General features: G+C 33.5%; 3 protein-coding genes across 4 annotated transcripts in view; 2 read left to right on the top strand and 1 right to left on the bottom strand.

The window, feature by feature from the left end:
• Window positions 1–19350, top strand: part of LOC110255239 (olfactory receptor 6C1-like) — a 371689-nt gene that overhangs the window by 259504 nt on the left and 92835 nt on the right. The gene's annotated exons all lie outside the window — the stretch shown is intronic.
• The window catches only part of LOC100627493 (olfactory receptor 6C1-like), a 66459-nt gene that overhangs the window by 36464 nt on the left and 10645 nt on the right, over window positions 1–19350 (bottom strand). The window lies entirely within an intron of this gene.
• On the top strand, window positions 679–10247 carry LOC110260676 (olfactory receptor 6C74-like). The gene is made up of 2 exons (XM_021091763.2): window positions 679–2392; window positions 3553–10247. Exon 2 carries the CDS (start codon window positions 8820–8822, stop codon window positions 9756–9758), a length of 939 nt encoding a protein of 312 aa, XP_020947422.2. The 5' UTR covers window positions 679–2392; window positions 3553–8819; the 3' UTR covers window positions 9759–10247.

Raw genomic sequence — 19350 nt, 5'->3', positions numbered from 1 at the left:
TATAAAATATTCATTATGTAAATTTATTAATATATACTATAGAAACAATAGTATAAGGGATATTCATGAACCATAATTCAGCCTCAACTGTTGGAAACATGATGCTATTTTTGTTTAGACTCTCTCTACTATTTTTAAGAACACAATATTGAAACAAAAGACATCATATTATTTCATCCCTAATACTCCATTATTTAACAGTTAAGGAATTTTAAAACAAAAGTGCAATGACATTATCACACTCTATGTATATAAAAATTACCCAACCCCTGAAAAAAAATTCTAACTTTGCAGTTTATGTGGTTATTAATATCAATCTGAAGTCTGTATGTTTCACTTGATGATTTTGTCACAAGATTTTTAAAAATCTAGAATAATATCTCCTAGCATCTTTTTTATATGCTTTTGGTTTGTTGGAATAATTGGATTATTTTAGTCTTGAACATGTGACTTTCTAAATTGAAAAGTTTGGATCCTTATGATGTTATTTAACATGATCATCTGTGCCCTGTATTTCCTATAAAATGGTAGTTACATGTAGACATCTGCTTTTTAAGTGGTTTTTAAATATACAACTTCAATTTTATCAGAAATGTTTTAAATTTTACATGCCTATGATCCCACTCATTATTGGTACACATAAATAAGCATTTGATTTTCTGGTTTATGTTAGGAGTCTTTTTTTTTTTTTTTTTTTGTCTTTTTTTAGGGCCACACCCATGGCATATGGAAGTCTCCAGGCTAGGGGTTGAATAGCAGTTGTAGCTGCCAGCCTACACCACGGCCACCACTATGTCAGATCCAAGCCATGTTTGCAACCTACACCATGGTTCATGACAACACTGGGTCCTTAACCCACTGAGAGAGGCCAGGAATCAAACCCACATTCTCATGGATAATAGTTGGGTTCTTCACTGCTGAGCTATGACAGGAACTCCCAGGACTCTTTTTTCATTTATAGCTAGATTACATGCTTCTAAAGAAAAGAATTCATGTGCTCTGTTTTGTTGTTGTTCTATTAATGGTATATACTAAATATATGCAATAGTATAAATTAATTATTAACAATTAATTTTAATTAACTTTCATCTAATAGTTATTGTATAACTTCAAGTTAGCCTTAAAATATCTCAAAATAAATTAACTGGCTATTATTATGTTAGTATTTTTAGTAATATCATGTTATTATATAGAATCGAAGGAATACAGTTTCAAGATGAATAGGGAAGAGCTTGTCAAGTGTCAAGTGGGATCTCTCTAGGCTGCATTTCATCTTATCTTTATAACTCTAATATTTTAGAGCATAATTTTAAAACAAACAAAAGATACCATATACTGTCATCCCTAAATACTTCATTATTTAACAGAAAAGAAATTTTAAAATATAATTCAAATGACTTGTCACACTCTACATATTTGTGTGTGTGTCTTTTTAGGGCCTCACCTGAGGCATATGGAGGTTCCCAGGTTAAGGGTCAAATTGGAGCCACAGCCACTGTCCTACAGCAACACCAGATCTGAGATGCATCTGTGGCCCAAGCTGAAGCAAGAGCCAGATCATTTAACCCACTGAGTGAGGCCAGGGATCGAACCTGCATCCTCATGGATAGTAGTCAGGTTCCTAACCTGCTGAGCCACAATGGGAGTTCCTCATTCTACACATTTTGAAATAACTTTAACAAGTATAGGATATTTGACTTAAACCTTTCTTCTCTGGCACTTTGGAAGTTTATGTTTTGCAAGGATTTCATCCATTTTCTATAAATGATCTATATTTGGCACAAAGTTACTCATAATATCTCATTATACTTTTCATATCTGTAGGATCTCTAGTGATGTCATCTTATCAATACTAAAATCAGTTCATTGTACCTTCTCAATTCTCCCTGCTGATTCCAGCTAGAAATACAGCAATTATATTTATCTTCTAAAGATTTGCCTCTTGTCTTTACTGGTGTTTCTATAATTTTCTGCTTTCTATCTCATAGATTTCTTCTTCACTTATTCAGTGGTATAGCACTGTATTTGGCAAATACTTCCAAAACAATTGGATATCCAAACACCAACAAATTAATTTTGATGTAGGTTCAAACTACATTAAAAGATTAATCTAGTAACCCAGTTCCCAGGAGGGGCGTACAAGTGGGTAGCACACTTTGCTGTGCATCATGACCAGGTAATGAATGGTTTGCCAACCACAATAGAATAGTCATGGGATATAGGAACATGAAATTATGAAACTCCCCAAAAGATGGGAAATACTAATTACATACACTCTAGGAAATTGTTTACTCTTTGGTCACAGTAGTCATCAGGAATTTAGGCATATAGATCAGTGTGAATGGGATTTCCATAAAGAAATTTTGGAAGAAGAAATACATTAAAAATTTTAGTTAGGGGGAGTTCCCATCATGGCTCAGTGGTTAATGAATCTGACTCGGAACCATGAGGTTGCGGGTTCGATCCCTGGCCTCACTCAGTGGGTTAAGGATCTGACATTGCCGTGAGCTGTGCTGTAGATCGCAAATATGGCTTGGATCCATTGTTGCTGTGGATGTGGCGTAGGTCGGCAGCTACAGCTCCAATTAGACCCCTAGCCTGGGAACCTCCATATGCCGCGGAAGCGGCCCCAGAAAAGGCAAAAAAAACAAAAATCAACAACAACAAATTTTAGTTAGGCATTTAACACAATAAAGAGGATAAGTCCTCCATCATGTACAAACTTCTGCTTGTAAAATAGCAACAAGAAAATAACAATTTGCAGTAAAGTTTAATCTGTAGGTTTAAGTCAATGAACTGTATCTTCTTAATTGGAACTTATTTCTATTTTATGAATCTTAGCAAAACTACATAAAAAAGATGATTAAAGTAACAGACCAATTTTTTTAAGGCTGACAACCAAAGAAAGACACTTTTGCAGAATCCTAACAACGAGAGAGTATTTTTTCCCTGCAAAAAATGTCACATGATAGCTAGGAGATCATCACATCCTAAGAAACAGTCACTTTTTAGCAAATTGTATAGTTCCTATTTGCCAAAACACAACTTAATGTGATTGTTTCTAATTTTACTCCTTACTGTATGAATATTTTAAGGAGTTATTTTAAAGAGCATGTCAGTCACTTGAATTACAATTTCTAATGATATTAAAGAAAAAGTAATTGAAATACATTCTAAATGTGTCAGTTACAACCCATGTTCCAAAGACTTCCCTTCAATAAAAACTTTTAAGTTCCTGTTATACCTACAAGAGTTACAGCTTCAATTCATTTTTCCACACAATTTCTGAATTTAACTTATAAACCCTGAAGGTATTTATTTTTTTCAACATAGAAAATCTCATATACTTAATATATTTATTTTTTATTTTATTTTTTGTCTTTTGTCTTTTTAGGGTTGCACCTAGGGCATAGGGAGGTTCACAGGCTAGGGGTCGAATCACACCTGTAGCTGCCGGCCTACACCACAGTCACAGCAATGCAAGATCTGAGCTGCATCTGTGACCTACACCACAGCTCACGGCAATGTTGGATCCTTAACCCACTGAGTGAGGCCAGGGATCGAACCTACCAACCTCATGGTTACTATTCAGGTTTGTCAACCACTGAGCCACGATGGGAACTCCTCATATATTTAATATTTTTAATCAATCTCTTACTTTTTATTAAATGTATCAATCTGCATGTGTATTTTCCTATTGATCTTTAATCTAAGTAATGAGCTAATGCTTTTAAAATATCTTATATATAAAGAACTATAGGAAAGCTTAGTAAAATAGAAATCAAAATTACTTTCCTTTAGGAGTTCCTGCTGTGGTGCAACGAGTTTGGAAGCTGCTTAGGAGTGTTGGGACACAGGTTCAATCCCCCTCCCAGCACAGTGGACCCAGAGTGGCTCTGGCTTAGTTCAAGGCTGTGACTTGGATCTGATCCCTGGCCTGGAAACTCCATATGCTGTGGGGTGACCAAAAAAAAAAAAAAGTTACTTTCCTTTATCATCCTCCTTATGATACATGGGGGATGTGTGCACCATTTATAATTTATAATTCTTTCAGCTCATTTACTGTTGTACAAACCATAAGAAGTAGATCAGCATATCTGAGTGATTTTTAAAACCACAATCAGGTGTTGGTTTTCATTACTATACTGGTCAATTCCCCATGAGGCAGTGGTCTTCAGTAATTTCTTATAATCTTAACATCATTTTGGAAGCAACTACATTACTTTTAACTCTTTAAGTGGTAATTTAAATTTATAAACTGGCTAGATATAGTCATATAGATTTTAAAAAAAAATACGTCCTAGTAGGATAATCCTGAAGGTTTAAAAATATTGAAAATTGTTGAGTTCTGTACCAATCTATTTATCTCCCCATATTACTTTCACATGATTAACTCTCTCATTTTCTATTACAGGCACTCCATATCTAGCATTTCTATCATGTACTTATTTAATTGCTATCTCAAAGGTCTCATTTAGGCATCTGTTAGGAAGAATTTTAATTTTCTTCATTTCCCCATTTTTCTTGATACAACTCCCTGTATTGTTGTTCTCCTCTTAATAATCATTACTTCTAATCATTGCTACCAGGAATATCTCACTAATCATTTCATAATTCATTACTCAAGTGGTGCACTGGAAACTCAGGTCTCCTGAGTTTAAATTTTTATGATTCTATTTTTTAGCTCTATATCTTTCAAAATGACCCTTATTGAACTATCTTTTGCTTCTTATTAAAATCTAATAATAATTTTTTCTATCATAATGCTCTTTTCAGAATTATATCTACACATCTGCCAGTACCTATAATTTAGTGTGGAAATCTTATTTTAATATCATGTTGTTCACCTTCCCTCACTAGAGTAGAGAGGCTGAAAGCATTTCAAGGTAAGGCATTTCAGCATTTCAGGTGTAAGACAGCTTAAGAAATAAGTTGCACCTATATTAAGAAGATGTGTCACTTGTTTGAGAAATAACTTTTAGAAAGAGCACTAGGAAACGACCTGGGAATTCAAATTCAAAGGTGAATGGTTGTGGTTCTATTAGATATCGTGTGAAGGGACTCATCAAGGTGGCAGAGAAGACAGATGATGTAACATGAATCTGCTTGGGAGTGGGAATGGGGAAGTTTTAATTTGGAAGTGCTCAACCTTATTAAGAGTTGTAGTACATCTTCTATGTTAAGTAAGTAGTAGATAACAGACACTTTAAAATATGTAAATAAAGCATTTCAGGATGGCTCCATGATAAATTAGGGGTTCAACTTGGATAGTGTGTTTTTTAAGCAAATTCATCCTTGTTCACATATAGCAATCAAAACTAAAAAGAATGTTGAGAGAGCCTTAGGATTTACTTGTATAAGATTGTCTTGGGTTACATATTTTTATCACATTCTGTGAAATTTAAAATTTTTAAATTTAGATAGTGCTCCAGGATCATTTGATATACTTTCTCAAAATGGGAAAAGAGGACATATAAATGATGAAGCAAAATGTAATCAATTCTTTTAAAAGATTGTATTCTTCAAATCGTATTCATGACACATATCTTTTCAGATCCATTTCATTTACTATTTTATGATTTTTTAAATTTTTATTTTTATTTATTTATTTTTTTATTTTCCCACTGTACAGCATGGGGATCAAGTTATCCTTACATGTATACATTACAATTACATTTTTTCCCCCACCCTTTGTTCTGTTGCAACGTGAGTATCTAGACAAAGTTCTCAATGCTATTCAGCAGGATCTCCTTGTAAATCTATTCTAAGTTGTGTCTGATAAGCCCAAGCTCCCAATCCCTCCCACTCCCTCCCCCTCCCATCAGGCAGCCACAAGTCTCTTCTCCAAGTCCATGATTTTCTTTTCTGAGGAGATGTTCATTTGTGGTGAATATTAGATTCCAGTTATAAGTGATATCATATGGTATTTGTCTTTGTCTTTCTGGCTCATTTCACTCAGGATGAGATTCTCTAGTTCCATCCATGTTGCTGCAAATGGCATGATGTCATTCTTCTTTATGGCTGAGTAGTATTCCATTGTGTATATATACCACCTCTTCCGAATCCAATCATCTGTCGATGGACATTTGGGTTGTTTCCATGTCCTGGCTATTGTGAATAGTGCTGCAATGAACATGCGGGTGCATGTGTCTCTTCTAAGTAGAGTTTTGTCCCGATATATGCCCAAGAGTGGGATTGCGGGGTCATATGGAAGTTCTATGTATAGATTTCTAAGGTATCTCCAAACTGTTCTCCATAGTGGCTGTACCAGTTTACATTCCCACCAACAGTGCAGGAGGGTTCCCTTTTCTTCACAGCCTCTCCAGCACTTTTTATTTGTGGATTTATTAATGATGGCCATTCTGACTGGTGTGAGGTGGTATCTCATGGTAGTTTTGATTTGCATTTCTCTTATAATCAATGATTTTGAGCATTTTTTTCATGTGTTTGCTGGCCATCTGTATATCTTCTTTGGAGAAATGCCTATTCAGGTCTTTTGCCCATTTTTCCATTGAGTGATTGGCTTTTTTGCTGTGGGGTTGTATAAGTTGTTTATATATTCTATTTTACAAAAATCTGTAAAAGTGAAGAATGTTTAGTTATTATGAGTTTGGCTTAAAATCAAATAGAAAATGTCACAAAGACTATTGGAGAAAAGACAGCTTTCAGAAAAGAAACTGAGGTCATACAGGACATGAAATGTTAGGTGTGTATGCAGTATTAACATGTTGTATTTACCTTGAAGTACAATATTTTCTATGACAAACAAATTTCTTCATCTCTTTGTGTCATTTTTCATTACTAACTAAAATAAACTTTTTTGTTTCCAAATGCTTATCTATACATTTGGGGTTTTAACACAAGATGTCGAGGGTATACAGATGTTAGAGAAATCTAGACTGAAATCTCTGGAGGCAGAGGTAAAGAAAAATTTTCAATATATATTTTAACTTTTAAAACTCTTCAGTTCCCAGTGGAATACCAGTGTAACATAGAAATTTTTGATCCTTTGGGATTGGTGTTCTTAGATGTCATATCCTCCTGAGGTATTTTCATAATCATTAGCTATTTTCCTTCAGGGCATAGAAAGCATAAATACTCCATATAATTAAGTGTTGAGTAATTTGATATGGCACAGTGGGTAATACTTAGAAATGTATCAATATATAAGTAAATTATAGTAATGTGGAAATGTAACACACTGGTCAAAAAATCTGAAGAAATTCTAATTATAAATCATTTATATTTACAAAGTTGGCAAAGATAGATGAGAAAGAAATTATAAATTGAGAAGTAGAGTGAAATCCATTTATAGAGGAAAGGAATAGCAGTGTGCTGTGTTCAGCATCGTAAAAAAAGGAGTTAAATATTGAAGCAGAGATGATTTTTTTCTGAACAAATCTGTATATATGTCTTCTTCAAAAAAGATGGAGATTTTAAGTATTTTTGGCAGACTGCTTTAGGACTCAAAAAGATGAAAAGATTTGGTATGTCTAAAGTTCAAAGATCATATTTCCTGTTAGATATGTTTTCACCTACCTTTGTTCTATTTTTATTATTATGTATTAACCTCCTTTTCTCCAACCTTCGAAATACTGATTTAAGGAAAATTGTGAAAGAAGATAACATGGAATACAATCATAATTTGATATTGAATAACTTCTCCTGTTAAAAATTTTCTCACATCTACAATATCTTACACAACTAAACATCACTGCATTCATAGACATGACTCCTTTTCATTTTATAATGTGAATTTTGTTAATTTTTTTAAAGTGTGTGTTTAGAAGAGTTGGTGTGGGCAATTTTTTTTTCTTTCTTAGCCCACCCATGGCTTATGGAAGTTCCTGGGGCCAGGAATTGAATCTGACCGTAGCTGTGACCTACACCACAGCTGTAGCAACACCAGATCCTTAACTCACTGTGCCGGATCCTTAACCCACTGAACCCACACCACCACAGAGACAACTAACCTGCTGTGCCACAGTGGGACCTCCAAAATTGTTGAAATAAGACAAGAAGAAATTTGACATGGTATAATTCTGATTTAAGTCTTCAGATATCAGCATCCTAGAGCGAAGCATTCTTACAATTGTTGCCATTGAGTCATTTGCATAAATGAAAAAAAATTAAAATAGATTGCTTCATAATCATGTGAATGTAAAAGGGATGTCAAGAATAATAATAGCCATTTCTTTTACCCATATATGTCTGTCTACATTATTAATGACATGATTTTGCAGCTGATCTCATTTCTCATTATCTTATCTCAGCATCCCCTGTCAACATCTCTGAATGTTACCGCAAACAACTTTTAGCTGTGTGTGTGTGTGTGTGTGAATGTGTGCTGTGTGTATGCTAGTTAAATGCAAAACATGGGTTAATATACTTGTAAGAACAGGCATCATTTTCCTTTTATTACGCAAACCTCTTAATTGAAAAGGAAACAATATTCAACCCATCTTGCCAAATATCAAATGTGGATAAAACATTTTTCTATCTTTAAAAGTCCCTCCAATGACCCTTTAATTTATTTAGACTCAGCAATCAATACATCATAAAGGTTATTTTGTGGTACAATTGCAAACTAAAGATTGAATTCTCTGTCCAGATACTCCAGAAATGCAAACTCTTGTTCTTCATGACAACCATCTTTAAAACATGAATGAACATTGTATTGTTCTATTTGAAATATATCTTTGTTAACTGCCTTCAACAGTAGTATTCATTGTTATTTTTCATTGGGATCATTGTTATCTTCTTTTCTTGTTTTTTTTTTTTTTTTTCCTTATGTAGACCTGGAAAAATAGAGGAAAGTAATGGGAAACCATACAAGAGTGACCATATTTATTCTAGCAGGTTTGACCAATGACCCACAACTGAAAGTTGTATTATGTATCTTCCTTCTTCTCACCTACTTGCTAAGCATCACTGGAAATCTCATTATCATCATACTCACCCTGGTGGATATTCACCTCAAGACCCCCATGTATTTTTTCCTTCGGAATTTTTCCTTCTTAGAAATTTCCTTTACTACTACAAGCATCCCTAAATGTCTTGTAATGATGGTAACTGGGGACAAAACCATTTCCTATAACAACTGTATTATTCAGCTGTTTTTTGTCTTCCTTTTTGGAGCATCTGAATTTTACTTGCTGGCAGCAATGTCCTATGACCGCTATGTTGCCATCTGTAAGCCCCTGCATTACACAACCATCATGAACAGTAAAATCTGCATTCAGCTTGTCCTCAGTTGTTGGATCGCTGGGTTCTTTACCATCTTTGTACCTCTCCTCCTAGTTCTAAAGCTTGACTTTTGTGCTTCCAACATTGTTGACCACTTTCTGTGTGACCCAACTGCCCTCCTGCAGATCTCCTGCTCAGACATACATCCCACTGAGACCATGGGATTCATCTCAGCTTTGGTGACACTTGTGGTCACGTTAGCAGTGGTGATAATATCATATACCTATATTGTATTAACAATTCTAAAACTCCCCTCAAGTAATCAGAGGAAAAAAGCTTTCTCAACCTGTTCGTCTCACATGATTGTGATATCCCTTTCTTATGGCAGCTGCATCTTCATGTACGCTAAACCTTCAGTCAAACAAAGAGTATCTTTTTCCAAGGGAATCGCAGTGCTCAGTACCTCTGTTGCACCACTTTTGAACCCTTTCATCTACAGTTTACGGAACCAACAAGTGAAAAATGCCTTTGTGAATATGATACATAAGATTGTTTCTTTCTCAAACAAGTGAATATGCTCTTGCTCTATGTGTAAAGGAAATGAACAAAGGAGTCTCTGTTAATAAGTTTGTTTTTAGCTTCTTCCCTTTCTCTCTCTCATTTGGTATTGATCTTTATCTCTTTTTACACTTTATTTTCACAAAAATCTTTGTTCCAAAGAAGCTAATTTTATTTATATTCTTAAATAGAAACTTTTTCCTCATCTAATTTCCTTTTCCTGTGATTATATGAAAGAAGTTAATGTAGTTTTTTCAGTCTTTTTTTGTCTTTGAATTCTAGGTAATCAAGAATGTAAAATATTTTTCATTTAAATTATATCTAATGTAGCATGGAATATAAATATTTTTACCATCTTTTATTTGTATTTAGTTACTACCTACCCTTAAGACTAATTAATATTCTTTTATATTTTTGTAATACTTTCAATTCATTGATGTACACTCTATTCAATGAAATGAAAGAAAATTGTAACAGATTAGCTATTAGAGTTTATGTTCAAATTAGAAAATATTTATTTAAAAAATGACTGTTGGAGTTGCTGTCATGGCTCAATGGTTAACGAATCCGACTGGGAACCATGAGGTTTCTGGTTTGGTACCTGGCCTCACTCAGTGGGTTAAGGATCCAGCGTTGCCGTGAGCTGTGGTGTAGGTCGCAGACGTGGCTTGGATCCCACGTTGCTGTGGCTGTGCCGTAGGCCGGTGGCTATAGCTCCGATTAGACCCCTAGCCTGGGAGCCTCCATATGCCGCAGGAACGGCCCAAGAAATGGCAAAAAGACAAAAAAAAAATTAAAAAAAAAGAATATAAAATGTGGGTGCAGCCCCAGAAAAAAGAAAAAACAAACAAACAAAAAAAGACTGTTATGTTTCCATATAAACCAGTTGTTTGGTCTCTATTTGAGAATCTTTAACATTTATAAGTATTTAAAATTATTAACTTTTACACGTGTTTAATTATAAATGGGAAATGCATTATTTTACTGTTTTATTTTTAAAATTAATAATGAAATACAATAGTTATTAAGTTTGAGGAATAGTTATACCCAATAAACACTGTCTTCAACTACTTGGGATACTTCTGACGCTAGTTGGAGAGTGAATGTAAATGTTGAATTAAGGAGAACAATATTAATAAAATGTATTTATTCTTTCTGAGTTTCATAGACATGGGCATAAAGATATATTCCTATATCCCCTACCAAAGAAACCAAAATAGTAGAATTACCTAAAATTTCCCTTAAGGAATTTTGAAATGCAGATAATAATCTGGTTTTGGGACATCAAAACAATTTCTGTGTTTGACCAGAATTTCAAGAGCACAGAATGTGAAAAAAAGATTTGTAACATAGTGAGACCACCTTACACAAGTAAAACCTATGGTGCTCTCAATATTCTTTTTAGTTTTGATTCTGTTACATGTGAATCAGGATGAGTTTGCTTTAAAAAAAAATACTGTCTATGCTAAATCACTAATCTGTGGAGCTATCCTGAAATGCTTTACTTATATATTTTAAAATATCTGTTATCTACTGCTTACCCAACATAGAATTTGTGTGTGTGTGTGTGTGTGTGTGTGTGTGTGTGTTTTTAGGGCTGCACTCCTGGCTTATGGAGATTCCCAGGCTAGGGGTCCAATCAAAGCTACAGCCACAGGCCCACACCACAGCCACAGCAATGCAGATCCGAGCCACATCTGCGACCCACACCACAGCTCACGGCAACGCCGGATCCTTAACCCACTGAGCAAGGCCAGGGATTGAACCCACAGCCTCATGGTTCCTGGTCAGATACATTTCCGCTGCGCCATCACGGGAACTCCCGATGTTCTACCACTCTGAATAAGGGTCTAGCACTTCTAAATTAAAACGTCCCCATTCCCTCCCACTCTTCCCACTCCTAAGCCAATTAATGTTACATCATCTGTCTTCTCTGCCACCTTGGTTAGTCTATGACATATCTCTTCATATGATATCTAATAGAAGTGCAACCATTGGCCTCTGAATTTGAATTCCCAGGTAGTGTCGTAGTGCTGTTTCTAAAAATTATTTCTCAAACAAGTGACACATCTTCTTAATACAGGTACAACCTATTTCTTAAGCGATCTTCCACCTGAAATGTTGAAATACACTTTACCCTGAAATGCTTTTAGCCTCTCTACTCTAGCGGGGGAAGCTGAACAACAAACATAATATTATCATAAGATATCCATTTTGTTGACTACTCACTAAATTACAGGTACTGGTAGCTGTTTTAAATATAATTCTGGAAACAATGATGTGATATTATAATTTTTATTAGCATTATGCATAAGAGCAAAATGGAGTACAGTAATGAGAAGATCATTTTGAAAGACACAGAACTAGACAGTAGAATGGTGAAAATGTAAACTCAGGAATCCTGAGTTTCCAGTACACCAGTTGAGTAATAATTAATGTGATGATCCATAAAAAAATCACAAGTAGAAATGATTAAAAGTAATGATTAGTAAAAGAGGAAAACAATATACGAAGATGGATCGAGAAAAATGGATTAATTAATAAAATTAAAATTATCCCTAACAGAAGCTAAATTGGGACTTGGAGTTGAATAACACTGTAAAAGTAATATGAATAACAATATGGACAAATACAGGACTCAAAAGTTTTCATCAATTTTAACTTCCAGTATAATTGTGTTATAAATATATATATAAATATATATATATATATATATAAATATATTTAAAAATCTGGTAAATATAGCCAATATTTAAATGACAAAATAAATCTTCAAGTGTAGACAATACAGAATTGAAAAAGAGTTAAAAATAATGAAGATGTTTAAAAATAATAAAGATCATAAGAAATTATAGAAGACCATTTCCTCATGAAGAATTGCCCAGCAAAATAATTTCAACAAACACCTAATTCTGCTTTGAAAATCACTTGTTTAATCAGAATACTGTAGTTTGACAACAATAAATGTGTTGAAAGAATTATAAATTATGCATAACCCCTTACATATTATAAGGAAGATAAAATTAAAGAAAGTATTTTTTGTCTTTTATTTATCTTTCCTATATTTATATTTCTTCCCATATATAACATAGATTTTGTAAAGCATCAACTCATTACTTGGACTAAATATAAATTGATTAAATAAGTGGGTATATTGGTACATTTAGCAAAAAGAGGAATAATAATTTTAAAATAATAAATGAGGTTTTTCTGCAGGGTAAAAGAAATGAATACTTCAGGGATTATAAATTAAATTCAGAATTGGGTGGGGAAATGAAATAATGGAACTATAACATTTGTAAATATAACCTGGACCTGGACTTAAACATCTGTTTTTGAGGGAAAGATTGGAATAGCCAAGTAAAAGTTAGTTGATACTAATATTTATAATTTATTTCAATTATTTTTTCTTCAATATAATTAGAAAGTGTAATTCAAAAAACATATGCTTTTACTCCTTAAAATATTCATATGGTAGGAGTCAAAATGAAAACAATAAGACAAATTCTGCCAAATAGGAACTATTCAAGCTATCAAAGAGGAGAGAAATTTTAGGATATCCAGATCTGTAAACCAGTTTATTAGAGGACGTTAAATATCACGTGATATTTATGCAGAAAAAAATACATGCTCATGAACAGAATTCTGAAAAAGTGTTTTTCTTTAGTTGTCAGTAAAAAAAAAAACACACACACACACTTTATTACTTTAAACTAATCATTTTCATTGTGTAGTTTTGGTAAGATTCATAAAAGGGAAATAAGAACCAGTTATTGGAGACAGAGTTCATTTAGCTTAGCCTGACAGATGAACCTTTTGGCAAATTGCTTTTTTTCCTATTTCTGTTTTGCAAGAAAAAGGTTGAGAATGATGGAGAATTTTTTCTGTTTTTCCAGCCAAATCCCTTCCTCAAAATTTTAATGTATTTTTTCCTCTAAAATTTCTCCTTCTTAAGAATCTCATTCACACTGATGTATATTCCGAAATCCCTGATAACCACTGTGACCACAGACTAAACAATTCCCTAAGGTATTCGTAGTCCATTTTTTCCCATCTCTTTGTTTTCTCCCTAAACATAGTTGATAAATCCTAAGCATCAAGCAAGGAAAACAGAGACCCACAAGTGCAAAGCAGCACCCGCTGATAAAGAATCTCAAGAAATCCCTGCTGTTTCCTAATGTCCGAAGACAAAATTTGATATTTATGACTTGCCAAGGTGGAAGAGCCTGCGTCAATACCTAGACTTTTAGGTCACAACACTGAAATCATAGACTCCAAGCAGAAGTACAATGAATCCATCATTTCTCCCATAGCATGAAACACGTATTTGAATAACCTCATTCCATTTTAGTTAAGCTTTTCTTCCTTAACCTGTGTGCTACAATGAATTTAATTATATCTGTGTAATTAATTATCACCCTGTGCCTTTAACACTTGCATACAGTTTTGACTATCCAGTAAAAAAAAAATATAATCATACTAGAGGGAGATACAAAGCCCAAAATCCACAAAAATCACAGAAATAGAGACCCAAGAATAGACACATGTATTTACCTTAGAGTTTGTAAATAATTAGAATAATTTCAATTAAAGAGCTAAATTATTGACAATTTTAAAAATTGATATTGAGTTCATGGAATACTTAGCCAATAATTGGAAGCAGAAAATGAATCATGAAAGAGACACAGGGAATATAGTAAAGAAATCAAATAAATATAAAATATCAGTCAAAGGAAACAGGTTTTTCTAACAGATTTCTAGAGTGTGACGAATACAAATACCACAATTGTTTAAACAAAAAATAATTTATGTTTCTCTCATTTAAATGTTCAGGCTGGTACATCCACAAAATCATTGTGTTCTCCTTGTTGACTTGGATTAGTTCTATCTTGTTTACTAGCACTTCCTACTGTAATTGATCATACTCATGGCTCCAAATGACTTGCCATCATAAGAGAATAAAGTGGAAGAAGAAAAAAACTTCCTTTATTAGAATAGGATTCCCAAGAAATTGCACTGGGTATTTTCCTTTACATCCTTTGGACATAATGTAGCCACATGTCTACAACAAGTTACAGGAATGGTAGCTATATACATAGATAAATATTCTATTAAGATAGATGTTGTGGAGACTATTTAGTTATCATGAGCTATTAGTTTAAGATCCAATAATAATTTAAAAAAAAATCCCAAAAGCTATTTTGAGAGAAGGCAACTTTCAGGAAAGAAACTGAGGTCACCTAGGGCATAGACTACTAATGTTGCATTTAACCTGAGGTACGATGTTTCCTTAACAGGCTAAATTCTTCATCTTACTATAAGGTGTCACTTTTTATTGCCAACTAAAATCATGCTTTGTTTTTTGTGTGTGTGCTTTCAAATGACCTATGTATTTGGGATTTCAAAACATAAAGTGTGTGGGAGGCAAAGATATTATAGAATCTATACGAATTCTCCAGAGACAGAGTTAAAATAGTTTTTATAATACATGTTTTATTTTTTTAAAAACACGTTGTGCCTGAGAAGAACCCTGGTATAACTTGTACATTTTTGATACTTTGGGATTGGTGTTCTTGGATCTCATATCCTCCTGAGAATTCTTCATAATCTTTGGCTATTTTCCTTCAGAGCACAGAAAGCATAAGTAACACCATGGGATCAATGAAGACTGGCATTGTGGGTGATACTTAGAAAGGTATTCGGTACATAAATAAGTAAATTGTAGTAATGGGAAAATGTAATATACTAGTCAAAAAATCTGAGGAAACAAAGCACTGATCAAACCAAGTACAAAGTTATCTTAAATAGATATGGGTAGATTGAGGGGTAGAGTGAGATCCATGCAGAGAGGAATGGAATGTTGGTGAGCCCTATTCAGCGTGATGATAAGTAGTTAAATATTGAATTAGAGATGATTTTGTCTGAGTAAATCTCAGTATATATCCTCTGTAAAAGATATTTGACTTTTTAAGTGTTTTTGGAAAACTGCTTTGGTATTCAAAAAAGGTAAAAGATTGGTATGTCTAAAGTTTAAAGACCATATTTCCTGCTAGTTACGTTTAATCTAATTTGTTCTATGTTTACCATTAAAAAAAATAACCTCCTTTTATAGCCTTTCAAGTTCTGATTTAGGAAAAATGGTGAAAGAAAATATATGGAGTACAGTGATAATTTGATACTGGAAATGTTTCCTTTTAAAATTTATCAGGTTGGTCACAGTATCCAACACAACTAAATATTAGTGCATACATAGGTCTGCTTTCTAATGCGAAATTTGTTCATTTCTTTACAGTTTGTGCTGGGAGTAGTGTGTGTAACTGTTGAATTTTGACAAAGAATTTGAATTTATCATTTTGACCTAGTTTTTTAATATATGAATTCCTACAATTGTTGTCATTGAGCTATTTGAAGAAATGAAAAAAAATTTTATGATAGATTACTTCATAATTATGTGAATCCAAAGGAAATGTCCAGGAAAAATAATACTCATTTATTTTAACTGTATTTGTCTGCATTATTAACTACATAATTTTGACAGCAGATCTTATTTCCTTATCTTAGAACTCCCCTGAAATTCTCTGATTTTTGGAAACTACACATCTTTGTCCTTTTTATACCTATTTTTATTTAATATATGACTTTTCAATAATAATGTGTGTTGTTACAGAGGTTGGAAATTATATTATGTATATCCTCAACATAAAACATTTTCTTATCCAGTGCCCATTGAAAAACTTTAATTATTTTATGTGTTTGGTTATACAGATACCCAGGAGGAAAATTTCCCTAGAGATATCATTAATCTTTTTTGTTAAAGAAATACACTGCGTCTGGTCCAGAATTATTTGTATAAAAGTTTAACTTTTAAAAAGACAACTTGGAGTTCCCGTAGTGACTCAGTGGTTAACGAATCCGACTAGGAACCATGAGGTTGCAGGTTCGATCCCTGACCTTGCTCAGTGGGTTAAGGATCCGATGTTGCCACAAGCTGTGCTGTAGGTCGAAGATGCAGCTCAGATCCCAAGTTGCTGTGGCTGTGGTGTAGGCCGGTGGCTACAGCTCCAATTAGACCCCTAGCCTGGTGGGAACCTTGATATGCCATGAGTGTGGCCCTAGAAAAGACAAAATAAATAATAAATAAAAAACAACTTTCCTAATGCCCCAATTTTCTATGTATACAAACCTGAACAACAGGACTGTCTCACTTATTATATGCCTGGTGTCAAGAAGAGTTGTTAATTATATGTTAGTCATATATTTGAATAGTTTTATTATAGGGAAATGTGCTTCCTACATTTTTTTTCAACACTTTTGAGATTGATTATATGGTTGAAATTTAACAGATACGCAGTCATCACTTAGGTCATGCTTATTTCAAAGTCCATCTCTTCAGTCTGTATCTGAGACCAAGTTTAAACGGTCAGTGTAAAGAATGGAAGCAGATGGAGAGAAAGGTCATTGGTCCACGTTTCCTACTTATCAATTTTTGTTTGTTGATTTTCTTTCTAAGTTACGTATTTTACTTACAAATTTACCAATTTTAATTTAAACATCTTTACTTATTACACATTTAATCTACTTTAAATATTTAAATAAAACATTCTTATTTTCTTGCTTTCCAAAAAGCTTTGTGTTTATCTTTCACTCCCCTTTATCTCTCACAACCCACACAATTTCCTGAACACGTTTATATATTTCTATCTGCTCTTATATCCTGTATTCTCACTTTCACTTTATTTTACTCAATCTATTCTCAAAATAGAAATGTGCATAGGAAAACTGCAGTTTCTTATATACATACTGAAATTATCAGATTGTTCCTGCTGATTTTGTTTTGGGATACAAAGTGGGATGAATGGGGGTGATTAGCCAAGACAGTAAAGGACACAAAAACAAAGTAATTTGATTATGATTAGTTGAGTAAATTGTAAAAGTATACTAGCATGGTTTAGTGATGATAGCTAGACCTGTGTGTGTGTGTTTGTCTGTGTTAAATGCATATATGAGCTTATGTACTTATAACAACAGGTATCATTTTGCTTTTATTATGCAAATTCTTTTTTTTTTTTTTTTTGGTCTTTCTGCCATTTCTAGGGCTGCTCCTGTGGCATATGGAGGTTCCCAGGCTAGGGGTCTAATTGGAGCTGTAGCCGCTGGCCTACACCAGAACCACATCAACGTGGGATCCGAGCCGCGTCTGCAACCTACACCACAGCTCACGGCAACGCCGGATCCCTAACCCACCAAGCGAAGCCAGGGATCGAACCTGCAACCCCATGGTTCCTAGTCAGATTCGTTAACCACTGAGCCACGATGGGAACTCCAATTCAACATGGAATAGCATACAGTCCCAATGCTTGCACATCATCTAGAGGAAAACAACTATTTTTCTTTTTCTTTGTTTTTCTTTTTTATCTTTTTTTTAAATTTTAATTTTAATTTTTTTATAGAATGAAATACATATATTTAAACACAGTTACATTCACACAGATTATTATATCATTGATCTTAAGAAAGAGATTAAGTGACTCCCTCTGGAGAAGTGGAATGGAAAAATATGCTGAGACAAATAGGAAGTTTATTCTATACATTATCCCATTTTGTATGGCTTTCATCTTTACTATTTAGTATTATCTATTACATTTCAATTTTTCTTTAAAAATTTTAGCATTATATTAAAATTGTGTATATTATGCAACTAAAATTTATAAAGAAGAAAGCTTTACATACCATTAAATATTTTATATAGCATAATAAAAAGAATAACATAACTGGTAAGAATAACAAAAATAATACACACTCTGAAAATAAGTAAAATATAAAATGCATAAATTTGTTAAAAAACAGTGTAACTATATAAATATGTCCTCACAATTTGTTACATCTTATTGATGCTTCAATATAGGCATTACACCATTCTAGGTGATGTGATAAACAAGACATAGACCTTACATTGTACCATGGAGAGAAATGGTTATTAATAATACAATTGTAGAACTGTATTATTTAATTGTACAGTTGCATTATTTATATAATTATCATAAATTCTTTGATGGAGAGGAAATCATTATCAGATCTAAGACTTCAGCATTCCAAGAATGATGTCAAATGACCCCCTTCATGGGGGATCATGCACTTATTTACTATGAGGTATACTTCTTCAGAGATTCCTTGTTTGTGTATCAATTGTAGATTTTTGGTTTGCAGTTATTCTGAAGTTTTGATATAAGTCTATATGTATACGAGATTGTTTTAAGTTGTTCTCTTCATTGCAAGTTCATCTCCAGTATCCTGCGTTTGCACCCACCTCTTCTCATGATTTCTGATTTTGGTGGTATAATTGTGCATGGATGATTTCGTATCTTTACTGTATATATACCTTTACTGGTGAGCCTTGTCATTTGTGGAATTTTCGTTTCCTGTTGCTGTCCTTTATTTTCTGCCTAGAGAAGTTCCTTTAATATTTGCTGTAAGGCTGGTTTAGTGTTGCTGAATTCTCTCACCTTTTGCTTATCTGTGAAGGTTTTGATTTCTCCTTCAAATATGAATGAGAGCCTTGCTAGGTAGAGTAATCTTGGTTGGAGGTTTTTTCCTTTCATCACGTTA

Source organism: Sus scrofa, chromosome 5 (genome assembly GCF_054392235.1).
Source record: "Sus scrofa isolate SSC_HxYL_T2T_F1_AM1 chromosome 5, Sscrofa_HxYL_maternal_Yorkshire_Landrace_v2.0, whole genome shotgun sequence".
Lineage (NCBI taxonomy): Eukaryota > Metazoa > Chordata > Mammalia > Artiodactyla > Suidae > Sus > Sus scrofa.
The sequence above is the reverse complement of the archived record's forward strand: the minus strand, read 5'-3'. Positions and strand labels throughout refer to the sequence as shown.

Excerpts from the sequence above, each read along its gene's own strand:
- LOC110260676 (XM_021091763.2), top strand. The coding sequence starts at position 8,820 with ATGGGAAACCATACAAGAGTGACCATATTTATTCTAGCAGGTTTGACC.